This window comes from Tachypleus tridentatus, chromosome 10, assembly GCF_004210375.1.
Source record: "Tachypleus tridentatus isolate NWPU-2018 chromosome 10, ASM421037v1, whole genome shotgun sequence".
In the NCBI taxonomy this organism is placed as follows: domain Eukaryota; kingdom Metazoa; phylum Arthropoda; class Merostomata; order Xiphosura; family Limulidae; genus Tachypleus; species Tachypleus tridentatus.
This window is the reverse complement of record NC_134834.1, coordinates 55,417,651-55,435,747: the sequence shown is the minus strand read 5'-3', so window position 1 is coordinate 55,435,747 and position 18,097 is coordinate 55,417,651. Positions and strand designations below refer to the sequence as shown.

General features: G+C 30.1%; 1 protein-coding gene across 2 annotated transcripts in view; it reads right to left on the bottom strand.

Moving 5' to 3' along the window:
- Nucleotides 1-7,097: 7,097 nt before the first annotated feature.
- LOC143229324 (actin-binding LIM protein 2-like) overlaps nucleotides 7,098-18,097 on the bottom strand; it is a 67,693-nt gene continuing 56,693 nt past the window's right edge. For both annotated transcript variants that reach the window (XM_076461507.1, XM_076461506.1), the window contains exons 19-22: nucleotides 17,830-17,864; nucleotides 16,769-16,906; nucleotides 10,373-10,444; nucleotides 7,098-9,982 (exon numbers count right to left, since the gene is read on the bottom strand). In XM_076461507.1, the coding sequence (XP_076317622.1) occupies nucleotides 9,869-9,982; nucleotides 10,373-10,444; nucleotides 16,769-16,906; nucleotides 17,830-17,864 (359 nt within the window). In that variant the 3' untranslated portion in view covers nucleotides 7,098-9,868. The remainder of the gene's footprint in view (nucleotides 9,983-10,372; nucleotides 10,445-16,768; nucleotides 16,907-17,829; nucleotides 17,865-18,097) is intronic.

Sequence of the window (18,097 nt, the reverse complement as noted above, 5' to 3'; positions counted from 1 at the left end):
GCTTGAAGGTGTATTCATACAATATACTATAGCACTAAGTGATTATTGCAAACAATAAATTATTTTAAATTAGTGCATTCTTACGACGCACTACAGCACTGATTATTGCAAACAATAGATTATTTTAAATGAGTGCATTCTTACGACGCACTACAGCACTAAGTGATTATTGCAAACAATTGATTATTTTAAATTAGTGTATTCTGGTAGAGTGCACAACTGATGAGAAATTTCTTTAAAAAACATTAACTCTGTTCCCCTTTCTGACAACTCGGTTTCTCGAAGAATCAAGGATATGTCAGCAAATTGCTTAACGAAGTTAATAAAGCGAGTAAAAGCAAGTCCAACTTTTCCGTATCAGATGGATGAATCAACAGATGTTGCAGGTTATGCAATGTTCCTTGTGTTTGTTCGCTATATTCACGAAGCTAGTTTTGAAGAAGACATTCTAATTTGCAAGCCTTTGCTTACTCAAACAACTGGCGAAGAAGTATTTAAATTGATCGATTTAATTATGGAAGAACATGAGTTCCAATGGTAGGGTTGCTCAAGCATTTGCACTGATGGGTTTGCAGTTATGATTGAGGGCCCGGCATAACCAAGCGTGTTTAGAGGTGCGACTCGTAATCTGAGGGTCGCGGGTTCGCATCCCCGTCGCAACAAACATGCTCGCCCTTTCAGCCGTGGGGGCGTTATAATGTGACGGTCAATCCCACTATTCGTTGATAAAAGAGTAGCCCAAGAGTTGGCGGTGGGTGGTGATGACTAGCTACCTTCCCTCTAGTCTTACACTATTAAATTAGAGACGGCTAGCACAGATAGCCCTCGAGTAGCTTTGTGCGAAATACAAAACAGTTATGATTGGAAAAATTTCAGGTGCAGAGGAACGCATAAAAAAAACAAACCCGGACATCGAGAATATCCATTGCTGTCTTCATCGTCATGCACGTGCAATGAAACGAATGCCAGAAGACTTAAAACAGGTATTGGGTTACGTCATAAAAATAGTTAATTTTATAAAATCAAGACCACTCAATACGAGGATCTTCAGTTTACTTAGTGAGGATATGGGAAATTTGGATAAAATTTGTTGCTTCATACTAAAGTCCGATGGTTTTCTCGGGTAAAAGTGCTTGCTCGGGTTTTCGAAATACGTGTGAAGAAAGTTTTTTTTTTTATCTGAATACCATTTTGTACTTGCGAACAACTTAAGGGACAAATTCTGGATAAAGAAAGTCGCTTACCTTTCGGATGTATTTGGCTATCTAAATGAAGTTAATGCTACAATGCAGGGTAACATACTTCAAAGCTCAGAGTAAAATGGGAGCCCTTCAACGTAAGCTAAAACTTTGGGATGAATGTATACTTATGAAAGAACTTGATTGCTTCGAAAATCTCAGGGCTTTTTACTTATCAATGAAATGTTTTTATGTGAAGATCCAAAAGTTTCAATCTTGCAGCACATATCTAATTTGTGTACAACTATTGGGGAGTACTTTCCTCCTCATTTATAAAATTTACTGTGAATTCAAAATCCCTTTCTTTATCCTGCAAATACCAAAGATTTGACTTTGAAACAGAAAGAACAGCTTACAGAAATTTTAACTGATTAAACCCTAAAAACAAAATTTCAGCAGGAAGAATACACAATTTTGGATTCAACTGGCCATAAAATACCCTAAAATAAGTAACAGAGTCTTGAATATTTTAATTGTTTTTCAACAACATATCTTTGTGAGCAAATATTTTCACTGTATAGAGCTACAAAGACCAAATTTAGAAGCAGGCTAAATACTGAAGATGATTTGTGCTTAGAAGTAACAACCGTAACTCCAAATATTGAACTACTTTGTGAACGATTTTTTTTTTTTATTTCGCCCAAAGGTACTCGAGGGCTATCTGTGCTAGCCGTCCCTAATTTATCAGTTTAAGACTAGAGGGAAGGCACCTAGTCATCACCAACCACCGCCAATTCTTGGGCTGCTCTTTTACCAATGAATAGTGGGATTGACCGTACATTATAACGCCCCCACGGCTGAAAGGATGAGGAAAGCTCAGTTTTTCATTTATTGACAGCTTCATTTCGTGATCTTTCTTCTCTCACCGCATTAGTTGGCTGTTCTGTTTAGACAACTCGTCCGGTAAAGAATATTACTCTGATAATCTTTTCTATACATTAGTGTAGAGAACAAAGAAACAAATCACTGGAAAAAGGTAAATTTCATTGACTTTCCGAACCACGTATTTATGTTAAAACTGCAAACAAATCAACATAAAAGAAAATTAAAAACAAACTCCATAACAATAAAGCAAGTTAAGAACATATTATATTTCTTCATATTACACTCCTCCAGATTGGTTCAGTTTGTGATATTGATGAAAAAAGAAGAGGTCAAATCTAGTTGAGCTTTTTGACAACATACCTGGAAGTGGCTATTTTTATCGAACATTCGTGTTATATGTTGTTTTTTTTGTGCTTTCCTACTAAGTATTCATACTTTTCAAATTAATGAAACTGGTAAAAATTATGTTTAATCTTCCGTTCTCAAATACTGTGGTATATGTTTGTTTAGCATTATGAGAGAAGTGAAAAAGATAAACCAAAAAGATTATCAGCATGAACATTAAATGTAACTATCCAGTGTTCTTATAGGTTGAAAAGGAAAAATATACAGCAGTATACTGATAGGCCAAATGGTATTTTACACTTAAAATCCCTTTCTATATGAATGAAATGCCAAGTCACATGGATATCATTAATTGTTCTGAGGAATTTTCAACAATCTGGTATATGCTCTCGACTGGAAAAGTCGAGTATATGATCTCGAGGAAGAAAATTAGGTGGATGATCCAATAAAAGCAACTGTCCCTTGCCAACCACCCAGGTATACATACACTACATTGGTGTTATAATAAGGCAATTTGTTTGTGCTTTACATTGTGTTTAGTCTCTTTATTTCAATCTCATGAACTCAATTATTCAAAGAAATATAGAACTACTCTTATCGAATTTCTTGTTACCCATTGCCAATGCTCAAATAAAAATCATTTTGCACTGAATATACCACAGAGTGGATTGGAAGAAAATTTTGTTTCTGTGATCAGAAATTTTCTGTCTTCTGCTGATATGTGTATTGCCCTTCACTCTTGTTCATGTGTTATTAAGTTTAAAAATGCCTTTCTGTACTGTAACATATCCTAACAAGGTGACCATGAATCATAATTAAGTATGAGGTCACACTGAACTAATGGGCAAGCTGTCAAACGCGTCTTGTTATTCTGCCATTTATAAGCTTGGGGTGTTGGAGTACATCCACTACATTGTACCTCCCCGAAACGTGTAGAATATCTCAGCTTAGTTTGATCAAGGTATGTGGGAAAAAAAATCTTTATGATACCTTGACAAACCATTGTGAGTAACGCTAATAAGATTTTATCTTCTTTCATTTAAGGTTATATTCAAGGAAGGTCTTAATCACTTCCTTAACAATATCAGACAAGTAATTGTATGGAATGAATAGATTCAAGGTTAAGTAAAGAAGTGCCTGATGCTGAATTTGTATGGTTCAGAGCTTGACTCAATTAAACATTTGGGTGAGAACGTAAGAGCTAATAGTATATGAGTGGCTGGTTATGACGAGCCAGATTTAGAGGATACAGATAGTTCTAATAGTTGACTGAGTCGTTACTGATAGCATACCAATTGATAGGGTTGAAAGTATTTGATTATTACAGCTAGGACTATCATGTGGTTTAAATATCAATGACTGAAAGGAAGAGGTGCTCGTTGCTTTCCACTCTGTTGGATGGTATTGTAAGGTACAATGTATGGAATACACTGTATGATTTCTACTTGACTACTGCAGCTAGAATGTTATTAGGTTAAAAAGCCAATGCTTTAAAGGAAGTAGCATCACTTGTTTTCTGGGCTATTGTAAAATTTTCTTATAAAGTATAATGTATGCAATACATTATATGATTACTGCTTCATTATCAGGCATTTAGGATACTTCGATTACTGTAAAATCATCTGGACCAAAAGGACTCTTAGTCTATGAGGTACTGAGTAAAGTTTCATTATAAGGAATCTCTGTAGGATATCAGTTAATACATGAACCAATACAGTTATATACTGTTTAATATCAGTAGCTATTATATACATCAATAGTTTGCATAACTGAAGATGATAGTAAGGAATCCTAAAAATTAGTTGAAAAGGCATTGCAACCTTTACTTTCTTAGCTATCTTAATGATTTTCGATTGTGAATATCATTTGATACTTGTGAGGATCACTATCCTAACAGAGCTGAGAAAAGCAGTTTTATAGAGCATATTAGATGGTCTTTGTTAAATTTAAATATTTCCCTGTACAGCTAAGGAGTATATTACTTCTGAGTATATGAGTTTTATTTTATCTTAGCGTATATTTATGCATATTGTGGTAACAACGTTAATGGTAATTCTGTCTGGAAAATCTTAGTTTGGCTGAGTTATGTCAATGACTATTTATTTCATGATACTTAAAACGAAAAATGTGTCTAGTTTGAGGCACGTATATAAAACATTAACGTACTGCAGACATAGCCTAAATGCTATAACTAAAAAAGTTACCAAAATAAAGTACAAATAAGCCAGAATCTGTTTGAAGCTACAAGTATATGTGCCAATGTACAATGGTAATACATTCAAATGACAATACGCATATTTTTGAACATCATGAAATCACTCATGAATGTTGTCTAACACAAATGTATTAATTACAGAAAACACCACCTACTAAGTAATATATGGATGAAAACAAATAATTTGATCTGGATGTTTAAAACCATGTAATATGAGGTTAACTGCAATTATTAACTTGTAAGATATTACTTGAAGGCAAAGTGCACATGTAATTTTCGAAAGCGTTTGTGAGAGAATGTTTCTAATTTAAGACCTACATATTTAGCTAATAGTGTACTTGCATAGAAGGAACAAAGTAGCAAGGAAACTTATACAACGTCTGTGTGTATATATATGTAATGTACAGAAATCTCTGTGTCTATCTGTTTGTTCACTATCTAACTGCTTTTAGGTTGTTGGGGTAATCTCAACTAATCTTTGTTAAATGATAGTTTGGAACAAGGGGCACGTTAACGAGTGTTTGTAACCCCTTCATCCATTATTATTGAGCTGTTATTATCTTTGACGTACATTAATTAAATTAATAGATAGCGTCACGTTCTTATACAAAACCAAAAAACATTATTTTTTTTATAAAACAATTTACATATAGTGGGAGAGGGTACCAAACGTCTATATACTTCACAAAGTATTCTAGCGCTATTTATGGAGGAATGCAATGCAAAAAAATGTCGCCACTATTGCAATAATACATAATCAACTGAAATTACTACGTCAACAGCCATAATGACGCTGATATGAAGAGTCGTTTCTTGAGTTATATCCACTTCCTACTTAGCCTTATGACTTTAAGTTAGAACCCTAAGGCACTTATGCTCCCAATGACGATCATTTAATTAATCAGGTGAAATACTGTGAAAGAACATTAAGAGCTGGGTGTTGAAAGTGGGTAAAGAACGCATCTACCGCCGTTAATTTTACCACTACTTCTTATAAAGTCATCCTGACCATTGATATGTATACCATGTTTTAAACATATACATAGTGAGTTCTTAGAGCTTATATAAAAGTTTTGGTGAGGTGTGTGTTTTCTTATAGCAAAGCCACATTGGGCTATCTACCAAGTCCACTGAGGGGAATCAAACCCCTGATTTTAGCGTTGTAAATCTGTAGACTTACCACTTTACCAGCGGGGAACTTTGGTGAGGTAATAATGTGTTATAAGCAAACTGTATGAATGCCAGAATTTTTTGTGCTATATATCATAGTATTCGCCTCACAATTTTGTAAGTCCATAATCTGAACAAAGATCAGGTACCTCTGAAATAAAACAAAATCTTACCAGGTGTTTTGCGGTAAAAGTAATGCAAAGTATTTCGATTTAAATGTATTGAAATATTTATGAGGGGGAGAACTGTCGACAGTAAATTAAATAAGATAGTAATTTAGATATTGTATCAAACGTAAATTCAGTGTAAACAGTATTTCATTTAGTCATGCTGGAATGTTTTCTATCATGAAAATTGAAATATTTTAGTAGCAAACCTTTCTAAAAATTTTAAGTTTGTTTCAGTACAAGGTGCAGTAAAAATGCACAAAATTTTGGGTTGTGTGTGTACTAAAGGATCAGAACGTAACATATACATGGTGACACTGAAAAAACTGCACCTACCTAGTCCAAATAATAGAAATAGATTTAGTTATTTTTCTTGTAGGCTTTTACATTTTGAATTATATTTATTATTTATGTAACGTAATGAAAAATTACTTTTTTTCACAGTGCCATTGTACCTAGCACTCACTTTACACCCTTGAAGTTGCAAAACTGTAATTCAAAAAAAAAAATTCTAATTTATATATGAATCATCATAACTGATTTATATACTACTTTTCATAAAATTATTTCTAGAATTACTTAATCATGTTTTACCATAACATCTACCAATTTTTTAGAAGGTACATATATGGATGTTTTCATGCCTTCTTCAAAATCTTTTTCTCTGATGTCTCTTAATAATCACTTGTTAAAAGAAAAACAACTGACCCAATGGTACGGCATAGAACACCTTTAAGTTTTTTAACATAAAGCTCTTTTTCTTTCCTTCATTTCTGTTAAAACTATTTAGTCTTTCATAAAATTGAAAATAAATAAGGTGTGTTATCTGGACTTTTAACATGGAATTAAAGGAGCTGGTGAAACTTGGTACCTACTTCTGAAATCAATTATTTAATGTTTGTAATGAACTTGTTGAAAAATAAATAAGCACTTCATATTTACTGCAAATTAAAAATATTTCTGTGTTGTTTAACTAGGTTTCACCTGTATCTCATCCCTCCATATACTAATATTATGAATACTTAAAACATTGCATAATTTATAAAGATTCTAAAACTCAACACTAAAATGGTATTTTTTTCTTTTTTCTGCACATTTGACAAATAATACAAAATAGAAAAGCAACAAATATTAAAATTACTCGTAAATATTATTATTGTTTTTATTACAAATAAAAATAATATTACAGTTTCAAGTTTGTATAGATAGAATCATTAAAATATTTTTTTCCTCTACACAGCTGGTGAAACAAGTTTCAAAATCAGACGGCATATGTTACAAAATAAGTTTGTAACTAAATCACTTCAGGAACAGCCCTTAGTCTGCATGAGTGGTTTCACTTACAAACTCACTGATGTTAGCTTCATTACAAATACACTTTAAGAGCTTATACTTCAATTAAACTAGAAAAGCAAGCTTTGAGTAGAAAAACTGCACAAGTATTTAAGGATGACTATGTTTCACAATTAATATATTGTTTTCAACTTTTCATTTGAACTTAGTGACCTACATTCCCTTACAGTAAAATACCAAGAAAGGCACATTGTTATTGTATTTGATATAGGGACGTTAAGAAGTGCTGAAGTACAAAAACTAAGTTATTTAGTTAATGAAATCTAAGGAATGAATGTGATAATGGTAAAAAGTATGTTTAAGTGAAATAATACATTTATCACGAATGATTTAAATGAGTGCCAATACTCAAAAGATATTTTTACTTTTTGTAATTCATCCATAAAAAAATGTCTAGAGCACAAGCAAAAAAGGTGTAACTATAAATGGTAGTAAAAATACATTCAAAATGGGAAAGTACAGTACAGTAGACATGTGTTGTATATGAAAATGTCAATGGTAAACAAACAAACAAAATGACATTTAAACTTTTATTCTATACATAGAACTACTGACTGTGTGTGGGTCCTGCCTAACATCTTTTCAACATCTTCACTGAAGTTTTTCTTTTAATTATAGCTCCACCATATACTAAAATCAATTACATTGAAAATGTAATTTAAATATAACTTACTAATATTCTACCATGGAAATAGTAGGAATACTTTCATATATATACATACAGCCAAATAATGGTTTACTTTTAGGTTTACCGTAATGAAACTAAGGTTCATACAAAAAAAACAAAAAACACCTACATATGCACATTATGATAACAAAATACTAATATATTAACTTTAATAATTCTTAGTGCTAGTAGCTGATGAAAACACAATACCTCTTCATTAATAAAAGCTTTCTTAAAAACAGATAAACAAAGTTTTACAAAGAAAACTGTATTAACTAGAAAACAACTATGAAGATTGTTTTATAAAACATCATTACAATATTACTCTTTATTAAGTATAATGTTTCTAACTAACCTTAAAAGTAAATTTTATATTTGAATTCCTTAAATTTAGTTATATTGCACTTTTATAAAACTTAATCATTTACAGTAATCCTTAACAGAATTACATCAATTATTTATAAAATAACAGTCTAAGGTAAATAACTTTTTCTTGGGTGGAAACCAAGGAGAGTCTTTAAGGAATTTGCATCACAACTTTTAACTAATAAAACCTTGATCAGTAGTGCACTAAGTATTCCTTCATATTTATAAACAATTCTAAACAAGCTTCCCCAATAGAACCAATCTCAGTAATGGCCTATTCATACTCTCAGTTAAAGAAGGGATGACCAGTCAACCTCTAATTACATTTTATGCTTGCTAAGTAACATTTAGTACATAATTATTCAGACATTTTTATCTGAAATGCATAAACTATTTATTTAAACAATTAAACAACAAAAATGAAGGCATTATTGAATATTAAGTTTTGTCTTATCAAAATTGGATGAGAAATAAAATGTCTTGAGCATTAATACAGTATATTGGAAATTACAATTTTTGCTAGTGTTATAACATGTGGATGATTTTTTATTACTCTGCATAGTTCTTCCCTCCACACAAGAATGGATCTTGGTTGGAATTTTTTGTCAATAATAGATGGAAGAATATTATAATAAGAATGCTCAACAGTAATCTTAACACAAGACTGGCCAAAGATTACCCAAAAGCCTAGCAATTCTACATATCTATACATTATACTAAGATATAACACAAAAACAGTTAAAAAATAATTTTCAAATGCAGCACACAAACAAGTAATAAAATTAGCATACAATTTTAGAACAATAGATTAAGAACATAATATCAAAATAAATGTTTATCAGCAAGTTTTTATCACTATCCTACTCAACTAATTGCTACATTCATCAGGAAAATAAAAACATTCTAGAGCTCTGCAAGAAATACTGTGTCAGCCAGTAAATTTACATAAAATGGTTTCACCCAACATAATTACAACATAAAATTTAAAAAAGTATTTGTTAAGTTTTATTAGTTACTTGATACTTTAAACAAATCCATTATGTTCAGTTAGTTATTTAGTACTCTATACAAATCATGATAACCACGACATTTTCCAAAGAAATATTTGATCAACCACAATTAACACCATTACCAATACTGCATGAACTATAAGGATGTGTGTAAATATATATATTTATATATTTATTGTTAAAAGTCAACTATACATATGAACATTATTTCATATCAGCTATTGGTGCACAACAAACATATGTAGACATCAATCTAAGATAAAACTTGTTATGACTGTGTATAATATAGAAAAAAATATAAAAATATAAATTATTTAAAATTCCTTTAGAAACACAAATTAAGTGAAAAATTATTTTCCCATCTAGCAATGGATAGTTTTCTGCCACTGAATATATAATATACTCTTAACAACATAACAGCATTTTGCCAAAAAATATAAAAGTGCTGATAGTTAAAGGAGCATGACAACAATATTAACTAACTAGCTTAAAAGAGAAAATAGGAACTGCCTTTAGAACAGCTTGGCCCGTCGTTTCAGATTGTTTCTGCGCCATTCCGGCATGCGATAAAACTCTAAACGAGACATGTGAAATATTTGCTGAAACTCCTCATTTGATAGATGGCGCTGCAAAAAATGTATTATATATACATTTCAAAATAGTTATATGAAATAAATTCTCAACTTTTTTTAAATGTTATAAACAACATTAAAAAGAGTATCGACTGTCAAACATATTTTTATATGATATGATAAAATATTTGCTTTTCAAATGAAATAATTTTTCAGTAGATTTATAAAATGAACTTTGGTAAAATTTAGAACATGTTACAAAATTTAATATTATGTTGCTTATGCAAGTAAAATGCATATAGTTAAAAGAAAATAAAAATAAAGGTACAAGTTTTACATGAATTGTTACTAAGCTTCCAAATTATTCAAATAACTGCAGTGTTGAAAACAGTAGTACGAAACAACAATCCATATTTACCCTATCTTTTTACTACAAACCCTTACCTCAAGGTGACAGCGATCCACATCTGGTGGTAAACGGTAATTGGAGATTATCAGAAGGTGGTATGGATAAAGCTAAAATAGTATAAAATATATATACACACACATACTTACACACAAATACACATACCTAAAACGGAGAAAGCTTTAAGGTGTAGAAAACATCCAAAATTAGGTTAAATAGTGATTCCTAGCATTATCTGACATAAGTGAAATACATTTTTCAGAATTTCTTAAAAACGTATGATTTGTGCTTGATAATTTTACATTGGGTACTCAGTAACTCAATTTGTAACTTGTCAGCAGTTTAAAGTTTTCAGACTATGCTAAGCTGGAAATATTGAAAGAAGAAATAATTATCTTTTTAGAATGTAATATGAAAAACAAAAAATTATTAAATTCAATAGTGAAAAAAATAAAAAATCATCTTTGTCGTTCTTTCAAACCAGAATCATGGGTTCAAAATGAGGTCATTATGTATGTATTGCCAATGGAATTTTCAAATTTCCCTATCCAGTACATGTCAATGTTATGTTCAATACAACTCATTCTAAAGTGAGAAATATGCTCTCCAATTAACCTTAACCAGTACTAACCTAATACAGTGAATTGCTTATTGAGTCTGACATCATAAGCTAATGTATTATCAGTTGAATGCATGTACTAATACTTTAATCAACTTAGAGAATAAAAGATTTTTCATTGTCTTATGACGTTGTGTTTATAACTGTTGATTCTTGGAGTTGCTTCCACCAGAACAGTAAAACTTATTTCAAGTATGTAGTAAATAAAATGCAGTACAAATCTATTGCTCCATTTGCACATCTGGAACAAATAACAGGTATAGCCATTGCTGAGAAGATAAAAGAAACATAAATAAAGCATTCCATTAATATTGATTATTGCAATGGATAGACTAATGATACAACAGTGTCAATGAGTAGCATAAAAATAATAGTTGAAGGACATATAAAAAGTACTGGCCCAGACACGTTCAAATGAGGAAAATTTTATTGCTGTCTTAGAATTATTGACTGAAAAAAAAGTATTCTTCAAAAAATATCTTACTTCATGCTCAAAGACTGCAAAATATATAAACACTGATATCTTAAATGAAATATTGCAAGTAATACCAGAAAAAAAAAATTGTTCTGGACATTTTAGAAAATTCTCCACATTTTTCAATAATGGCAGATGAAGTCTTCACACAACAATAAAATTCTCTTTATCTACTTAACTTTGAGTTGAAAAAAACTGGGCAAAAAAACCTATATTTCATCAAATGATGATTGATTCTGCATCTCTAGAGCAAATAAAAGCTGTAGCATTGCTGAGAAATAAAGGAAACGTTAATAAAGCATTTCTTTAGTACCGGTAATTGCAAAAGACAGATATATGATACAATAGCATTAATGAAGAGAATAAATGGAGTTCAAGGTCAAGGATGCTGACTATCAAAAGTGCCTTCTACATTCCCTATAAATCTGGCAAACTATCACACTTATGCAATGCCTTCAATTCACAACATGATCAATACATTCCAAGAAGTTTATCCATTTTCGACAATTCTCCTAAAAGACAAACTTTTCTCAAAGCAAATAACAAAAGATTGATGTCCAAAGGTTGAAGTTTTTGTCTTCAAAATTTATATAAAACAAGATGGACTAAGAAGTACACAACATACGATACTCTTTTTGTTCTCTATCCATACATAATACAAGCACCAAAGGAAATCAGTAGACCATCTGATGGAACTTTTGATTCTTATATTACAAACTGTAACTGGGATAATGCCATGAAAGTAAAAGCAAATGAAATTCAGCATATTTTCATAGATGTTGATGATTTCTCTGCATTTTACTTGACTAACGAGTTTCTTCAAGCTTGATATTGCAAAATATGTACCAAAGTGATGTAGGTAACAGCAGTACAGAGACAACAAATCAGCCAAGTCCAAAGACCATTGTTAAAAGTCCACTGCAATTCCCTTCTTGGATTATATCATTTCTCAATTAGAAAGTAGATTTAGTGAGAATAAACAAGCTCATTTTGTGTTGTGTAGCCGAATAACCAAGTTATCTAAGGACATGGATGTTAAAGGTATTCACACCATCCTATTTGATAAATGGCAGCATATATTACCAAACCCAGAATCATATATATGTAAAAACGACTCGTTTGGGTTGAGAAAATTTTTTACGTAGAGGAACGAACAATGTTTCGACCTTCTTCGGTCATCATCAGATTCACAAAGAAAGGGTTTTCTTTACATCACTGAAATGCAGAATCACTTCATAATGAATTAAAGAGATTGAAATACATATATTTGTGAAAATAGTAAGAAGACCTCAGGCAGTATAACTTCTGTTTTGAACTCAGTTGCAGTTGCTTGTTTCTTTCCCTGATGTACAAAGCTGAGAAAAGCTTTCCTTGTCATCAGAGAATCTATCCATGGTTATGACAAATGAGTATGTCAAGAATGGAAAATCTTGGTGCTATTGCTATGCATACATTTTCTATGAGCATTTTGATAGAGCATATAGCAAAAAAACATTATTCAACTTTAACTCTCATAAAGTATATTGACTTTTAGCAATATACTAAACATTATAAATTAATTTCTATCTTTTTATTTTTCACCTTGTTTATCTACTTGTTTTCAATTCTGTTCAAATAAACTGTTAAAACATGTGAATTTCTCTAACTGTATGCATATATATATATACAAAAACATATTAAAAATTTTGGTATTCAAACAGCTAGCTACCCTCCTTGACAAAATCCTGGAAGAGTGCCTGCAGGTTTCAGGCACATACTGACTCTTGAAAAATTGCATAGCCAATAAGGAGTTATTTGGTTTTCCTGGTAAAGTGCCATGACTCCAACTGTCAGTGCAAGCCAGGAAGATATTCCTCAATTACCAGAGATTGAACTTGAATAATTCTAAAGTATAAGTAGGGTTGTGATTTATTTTCCATGGTTAAGAAGAGAAATATACCAACTGATTTATCTGCTGAAAGTTAAGCAAAGCTACTCAAGGGCTATTTGCACTAGCTATTCTTAATTCAGAAGTGATACTGGAGAAAAGACAGTTATAGTGAAACAACACCAACTTTTGTACTAATCTTTTATCAACAAAAAGTGTGATTGGCTATCACATTATAATGCCTCCATGGCTAAAAAAGTAAACATCTTTTATGGGACTTGAACTTGCAACCCACATGATGCGAGTTGAATTCCCAACCACCAGGTTATGACAGGTTCCATCCCAACTGATCATGTTACATATGAGATTAAGTGATATTTAGACCAAGACATTTTGATTGTTGATATTAGTAGAGTTTGAGCTGAATTGTCAAAATGTGGTTGTTGTTTTTTACACTGATGGTAACAGAACTGCCTATTACATTGCTTACTGTCATTGGTTTCTTAGTTAGGAAATATTTAAGTATGGAGCCTAGTTAACAACAAGTGAGGACACATTAATTACTACAGAACAAATTCATATGAAGCAAAGAAACAGGCCGAATCTGGAAAGTGTTGACCCAATGTTTTTCCTTCATAAAAGTGGAATGCTGACAAGTTTTAAAGCTTAAGATTAGTTTTGCTTGTGATGCATAAAAGCTAAGTAAACATATATGATTTTTTATTCATTAATCATTCTGATCAAAGTTCATTTTCAAGTTACATTTTATATTGTGCTATTTTCTCAAACCCTTCTGATTATCAATTGAAACTGTAAAGCATCTAATATATCAAATGCATAGGGCAGATACTAATTTTGGTATGTATTTGTTATGAGTTTTCTACATACAGTATAGCTTAAACTCAAGCTTTGGGATGCTTTGATTGTCATCATTGCAATTAGTATGACAGATTAATATGCTGAACTAATTAAACTCAAACTGAAGTAGTTTTCTTTCTTTAACATTGTTAGGTAACAAACAAGTAAGTACATGTGTTTTGTAAGACAAGGAAGATAAAGAAGTGAAAGAAGGAAGGTTGTAAAATAAAAATAGATTTTTTGAAAGACTTATTTATAAATATTAATTGATGGTGTTGATACAGAAAATATTATTTAACATTATATCAAGTGTAAAATTTCAAAGTTTTATAACAGTGTTTGAAATGCAAAATTACTAAGTCAACTTGATTCTTACTTGATAAAAAGTAACAGAATCTCAAGTTGCCTTATAAGGAATGAGTTGGAACACTAATGCCAATTATTAAAGCATTTTCACTATTATTATAATATAAAAATTGAATTAGTAAATGTTGAGTAAGTAGCAACTAACAATAAAAGTGCAACTAGTTAATTAGTAATTCAAGATGAAGAAAATAACAAAATAAGATAATAAATACCACTCTGAATTAATACCACAGAAAGTGCACTTAATATATTGCCTCCATATTCTGATAAAAATCATGTATATATTTAGACTATATGCCAAAACTTCAGTGTGTTCATATTTTATACATTTGTAAGGTTCTGGAAGTGTAAAAAAACAACAAAAAATAAAGTTATCTACTATAGAATGTATTCTTTACTTCTTTTTTCATAAACAGATAAAAAGAAAACTAAAGATGGAGCTGTTTACTTGATTTTCTATTTTAATTGTAGGTTTTATTAGCTTGTTATTTGAATTATAAATCTCTGGGTATTGAAATCTTCAGCCATTATAACTTACTTTATATATTATTACAATCCCAGACAAGATAACTGCTAAATTTATCTTACTAACACATAATGTGCCATTTTAAGGTGCTTCAGATCAACCAATAACCATATCATATAAAAGTTAATTTTCTCTTGTATAGAATCTGTAATTGTACCATTTGGTATTCATACTAAAACAAAACAAGTCACTTAGTAGAAATCTGAATTTGCAAGTAGTTAGATGAACTTCAATTTTTATTTGATTTCTTTCAATCATACACTCAATCCATTTTTGGTTGCACCTTTTTTCACACTTAAGACGTTTATGATTGCATAAATAACTTGTGAAATCTTAAGACATTCCAACAATCATAAACGTCTTAAGTGTGAAAAAAGGTGCAACCAAAAATGGATTGAGTGTGTGACTGAAAGAAATCAGATCAACCAATAACCATATCATATAAAAGTTAATTTTCTCTTGTATAGAATCTGTAATTGTACCATTTGGTATTCATACTAAAACCCAACAAGTCACTTAGTAGAAATCTGAATTTGCAAGTAGTTAGATGAACTTCAATTTTTATTTGATTTCTTTCAGTCACACACTCAATCCCTTTTTGGTTGCACCTTTTTTCACACTTAAGACGTTTATGATTGCATAAATAACTTGTGAAATCTTAAGACACTCCAACAATTCAGACTAAGTAAATTGTTTGCAATTTTGATTCATTCAGGGAAGTATATAGTTGTAAAAATATAACAGGTTGAAATTGATATTAATTGAACTTAATTATGATTATAATTTTTTTTATTTTGTTCTTCAACTGACTGTTTTTTATTTAACCATAGGTAGTTTATATTTTATGTTTATTACTAAGTAAAAACATTGTGAACAGTTTAATTCAATGACAAAATTAAAGGCCTTGGCTGTTCAAGAAGTACATTTTTTGTTATGTACAATAGTATTTAATTATTTACTAACTCAATTATAAGAGACCTGCTCAAAAACATTTTTTACAAGAGTAACCCAAATTAATTTATGAATGTTTTACAAAAATTCCAGTGAAATAGGAACAGTAGTTAATAAAAAGCAAAAAATCCAAGACATTTTAAAATTCCTTGGCACTTGTGTAATGTTCAATGTTAAAAAACAAACTCTTATTTTCATAATTGTATATTAAATGATGATTGCTTTTAAAATAACAAGTTTTCAAACTCCAATACATTATATAAAATGAACAGATAGTAAGCATACAACATACTTTAAAATATGAGATAACAAATGCTCATCCTTCAAATATTAGGACAAATATAGTTTCTACATTTTCTATATCTATAATTGACTAAATGATCTTAATTCACAAACTTTAAATGACAATATAATGATCATGTCGTGTAGTTTCATGATAGGTGTTATATATAAATTTTAGATTAAAATTTATCCCATGGAATAACGTGCTGGACAAAAGACCATCAGATAATTTTTTATGACTCATTTAATGAGCTAGCATTTATTCATTTTGGACACATTATAAAATAAGATACCTGTAAAACCTACTAAATATTATCATATAAAAATAAAGATTCTTATAGTAAAATCTGAATAAGTACTTGTTTAATTAGTAGTATTTTCAGTAGCTTTCATTTTTCAACTGTAACTATGTGTGCTAAATAAAATCATTTTCATGTATATTTGTGACAATGTTTATGTAAGTAATTGTCTATGGAAAGTGTTACCATACCTTAGGAGGAGTATTAGACAAACGTAAATTAACATTTGGCATTGAACTTGTCCAATGAGGACTATACGAGGTGTGATGCAAGCCACCACGAATATCAGAAATGGGTGTACTTCGAAAAAAACCACTTCCACTATTGTTCTAGAAGATAAAATATAACAAATTTTTAGAAATGTAAAGGAGTATAAAAAAGAGAGATCTGAACTCAAATGTTATTACAATTTTTTTTTTTTTAAACTATAAAACTAAAGAGTTAAATTTTAAAAATTTTACTGTGTCTTATTAGTTTTCTCCTAACTTATTTCAAATAGCTTAACTGCAATAATAATTGTCATTTAAGATATTTTTAACAAACCAGTAAATTTATGTAAATTCATTTGATTGATATCAAAGTTTACTGGTAAATAACAGGATGATGCAGCATGTTCAGCAACAAACATTTCATTCTTGGATGTTTTGAAATATACATATTCCATCTTCAGCAAGCTATATTGAACATAGTACATTATTAGGTACAGACATATTAAAAACTCTAAATTTTATAAAGTTTAATCACCAAATACTGAACTTTTAATTAAAAAACGTTTATCTGTTTTAAATGAATTCAAAAATTTAAATTATAACACAACTTCACTACAATTAAGTCTGTTCTAAATACCTATAAAGTTATTGTTGCAATATTCTATTCTTTGTTTATTTGACTGTAGATTAATTTATTTCATATTTTTATGCTATATTTTAATTACTTTTACAGAGTATTTAAACTTCATAATATGTCTCTATCTGATAATATACCATGTTCAATATAGCTTGATGAAGATGAAATACATATATTCCAAAACATCCAAGAACTAAATGTTTGTAACTAAACACACACATATCAAATGTTTGTTGTTGCTGCTATCATCCTGTTATTCACCAGTAAACTCAATAAAGAAAGTAAAACTATAAGGTCACACTAGTCTAATTAATGATCATGTAAATATAAGAAAGGTTTGTTTCTTTCCTTTATTGAATGGGTTCACAATAGCACATCTGACATCTATTGTAGCAACATTACTCACCAGTGTTTGTTGATCTCGTTCAGAAATTCTTGACACTATTAAATAAACAGAAGTTTTATATTATTCAGTTGCTTCCATATTTACTAAAACACATCTATCTGAAGAAATATGAAGTTTAATCCTCAGAACACCATACACAATCTATTTTATAAACAAACTTAACTTAGTGAAAACAACATTTCTTATACAAGTATTTACTTACAAAAAACAAATATTTTATAATGGACTCTGATACCCAAGTTTTGTTTTCTTTTAATTTCAAATCTAT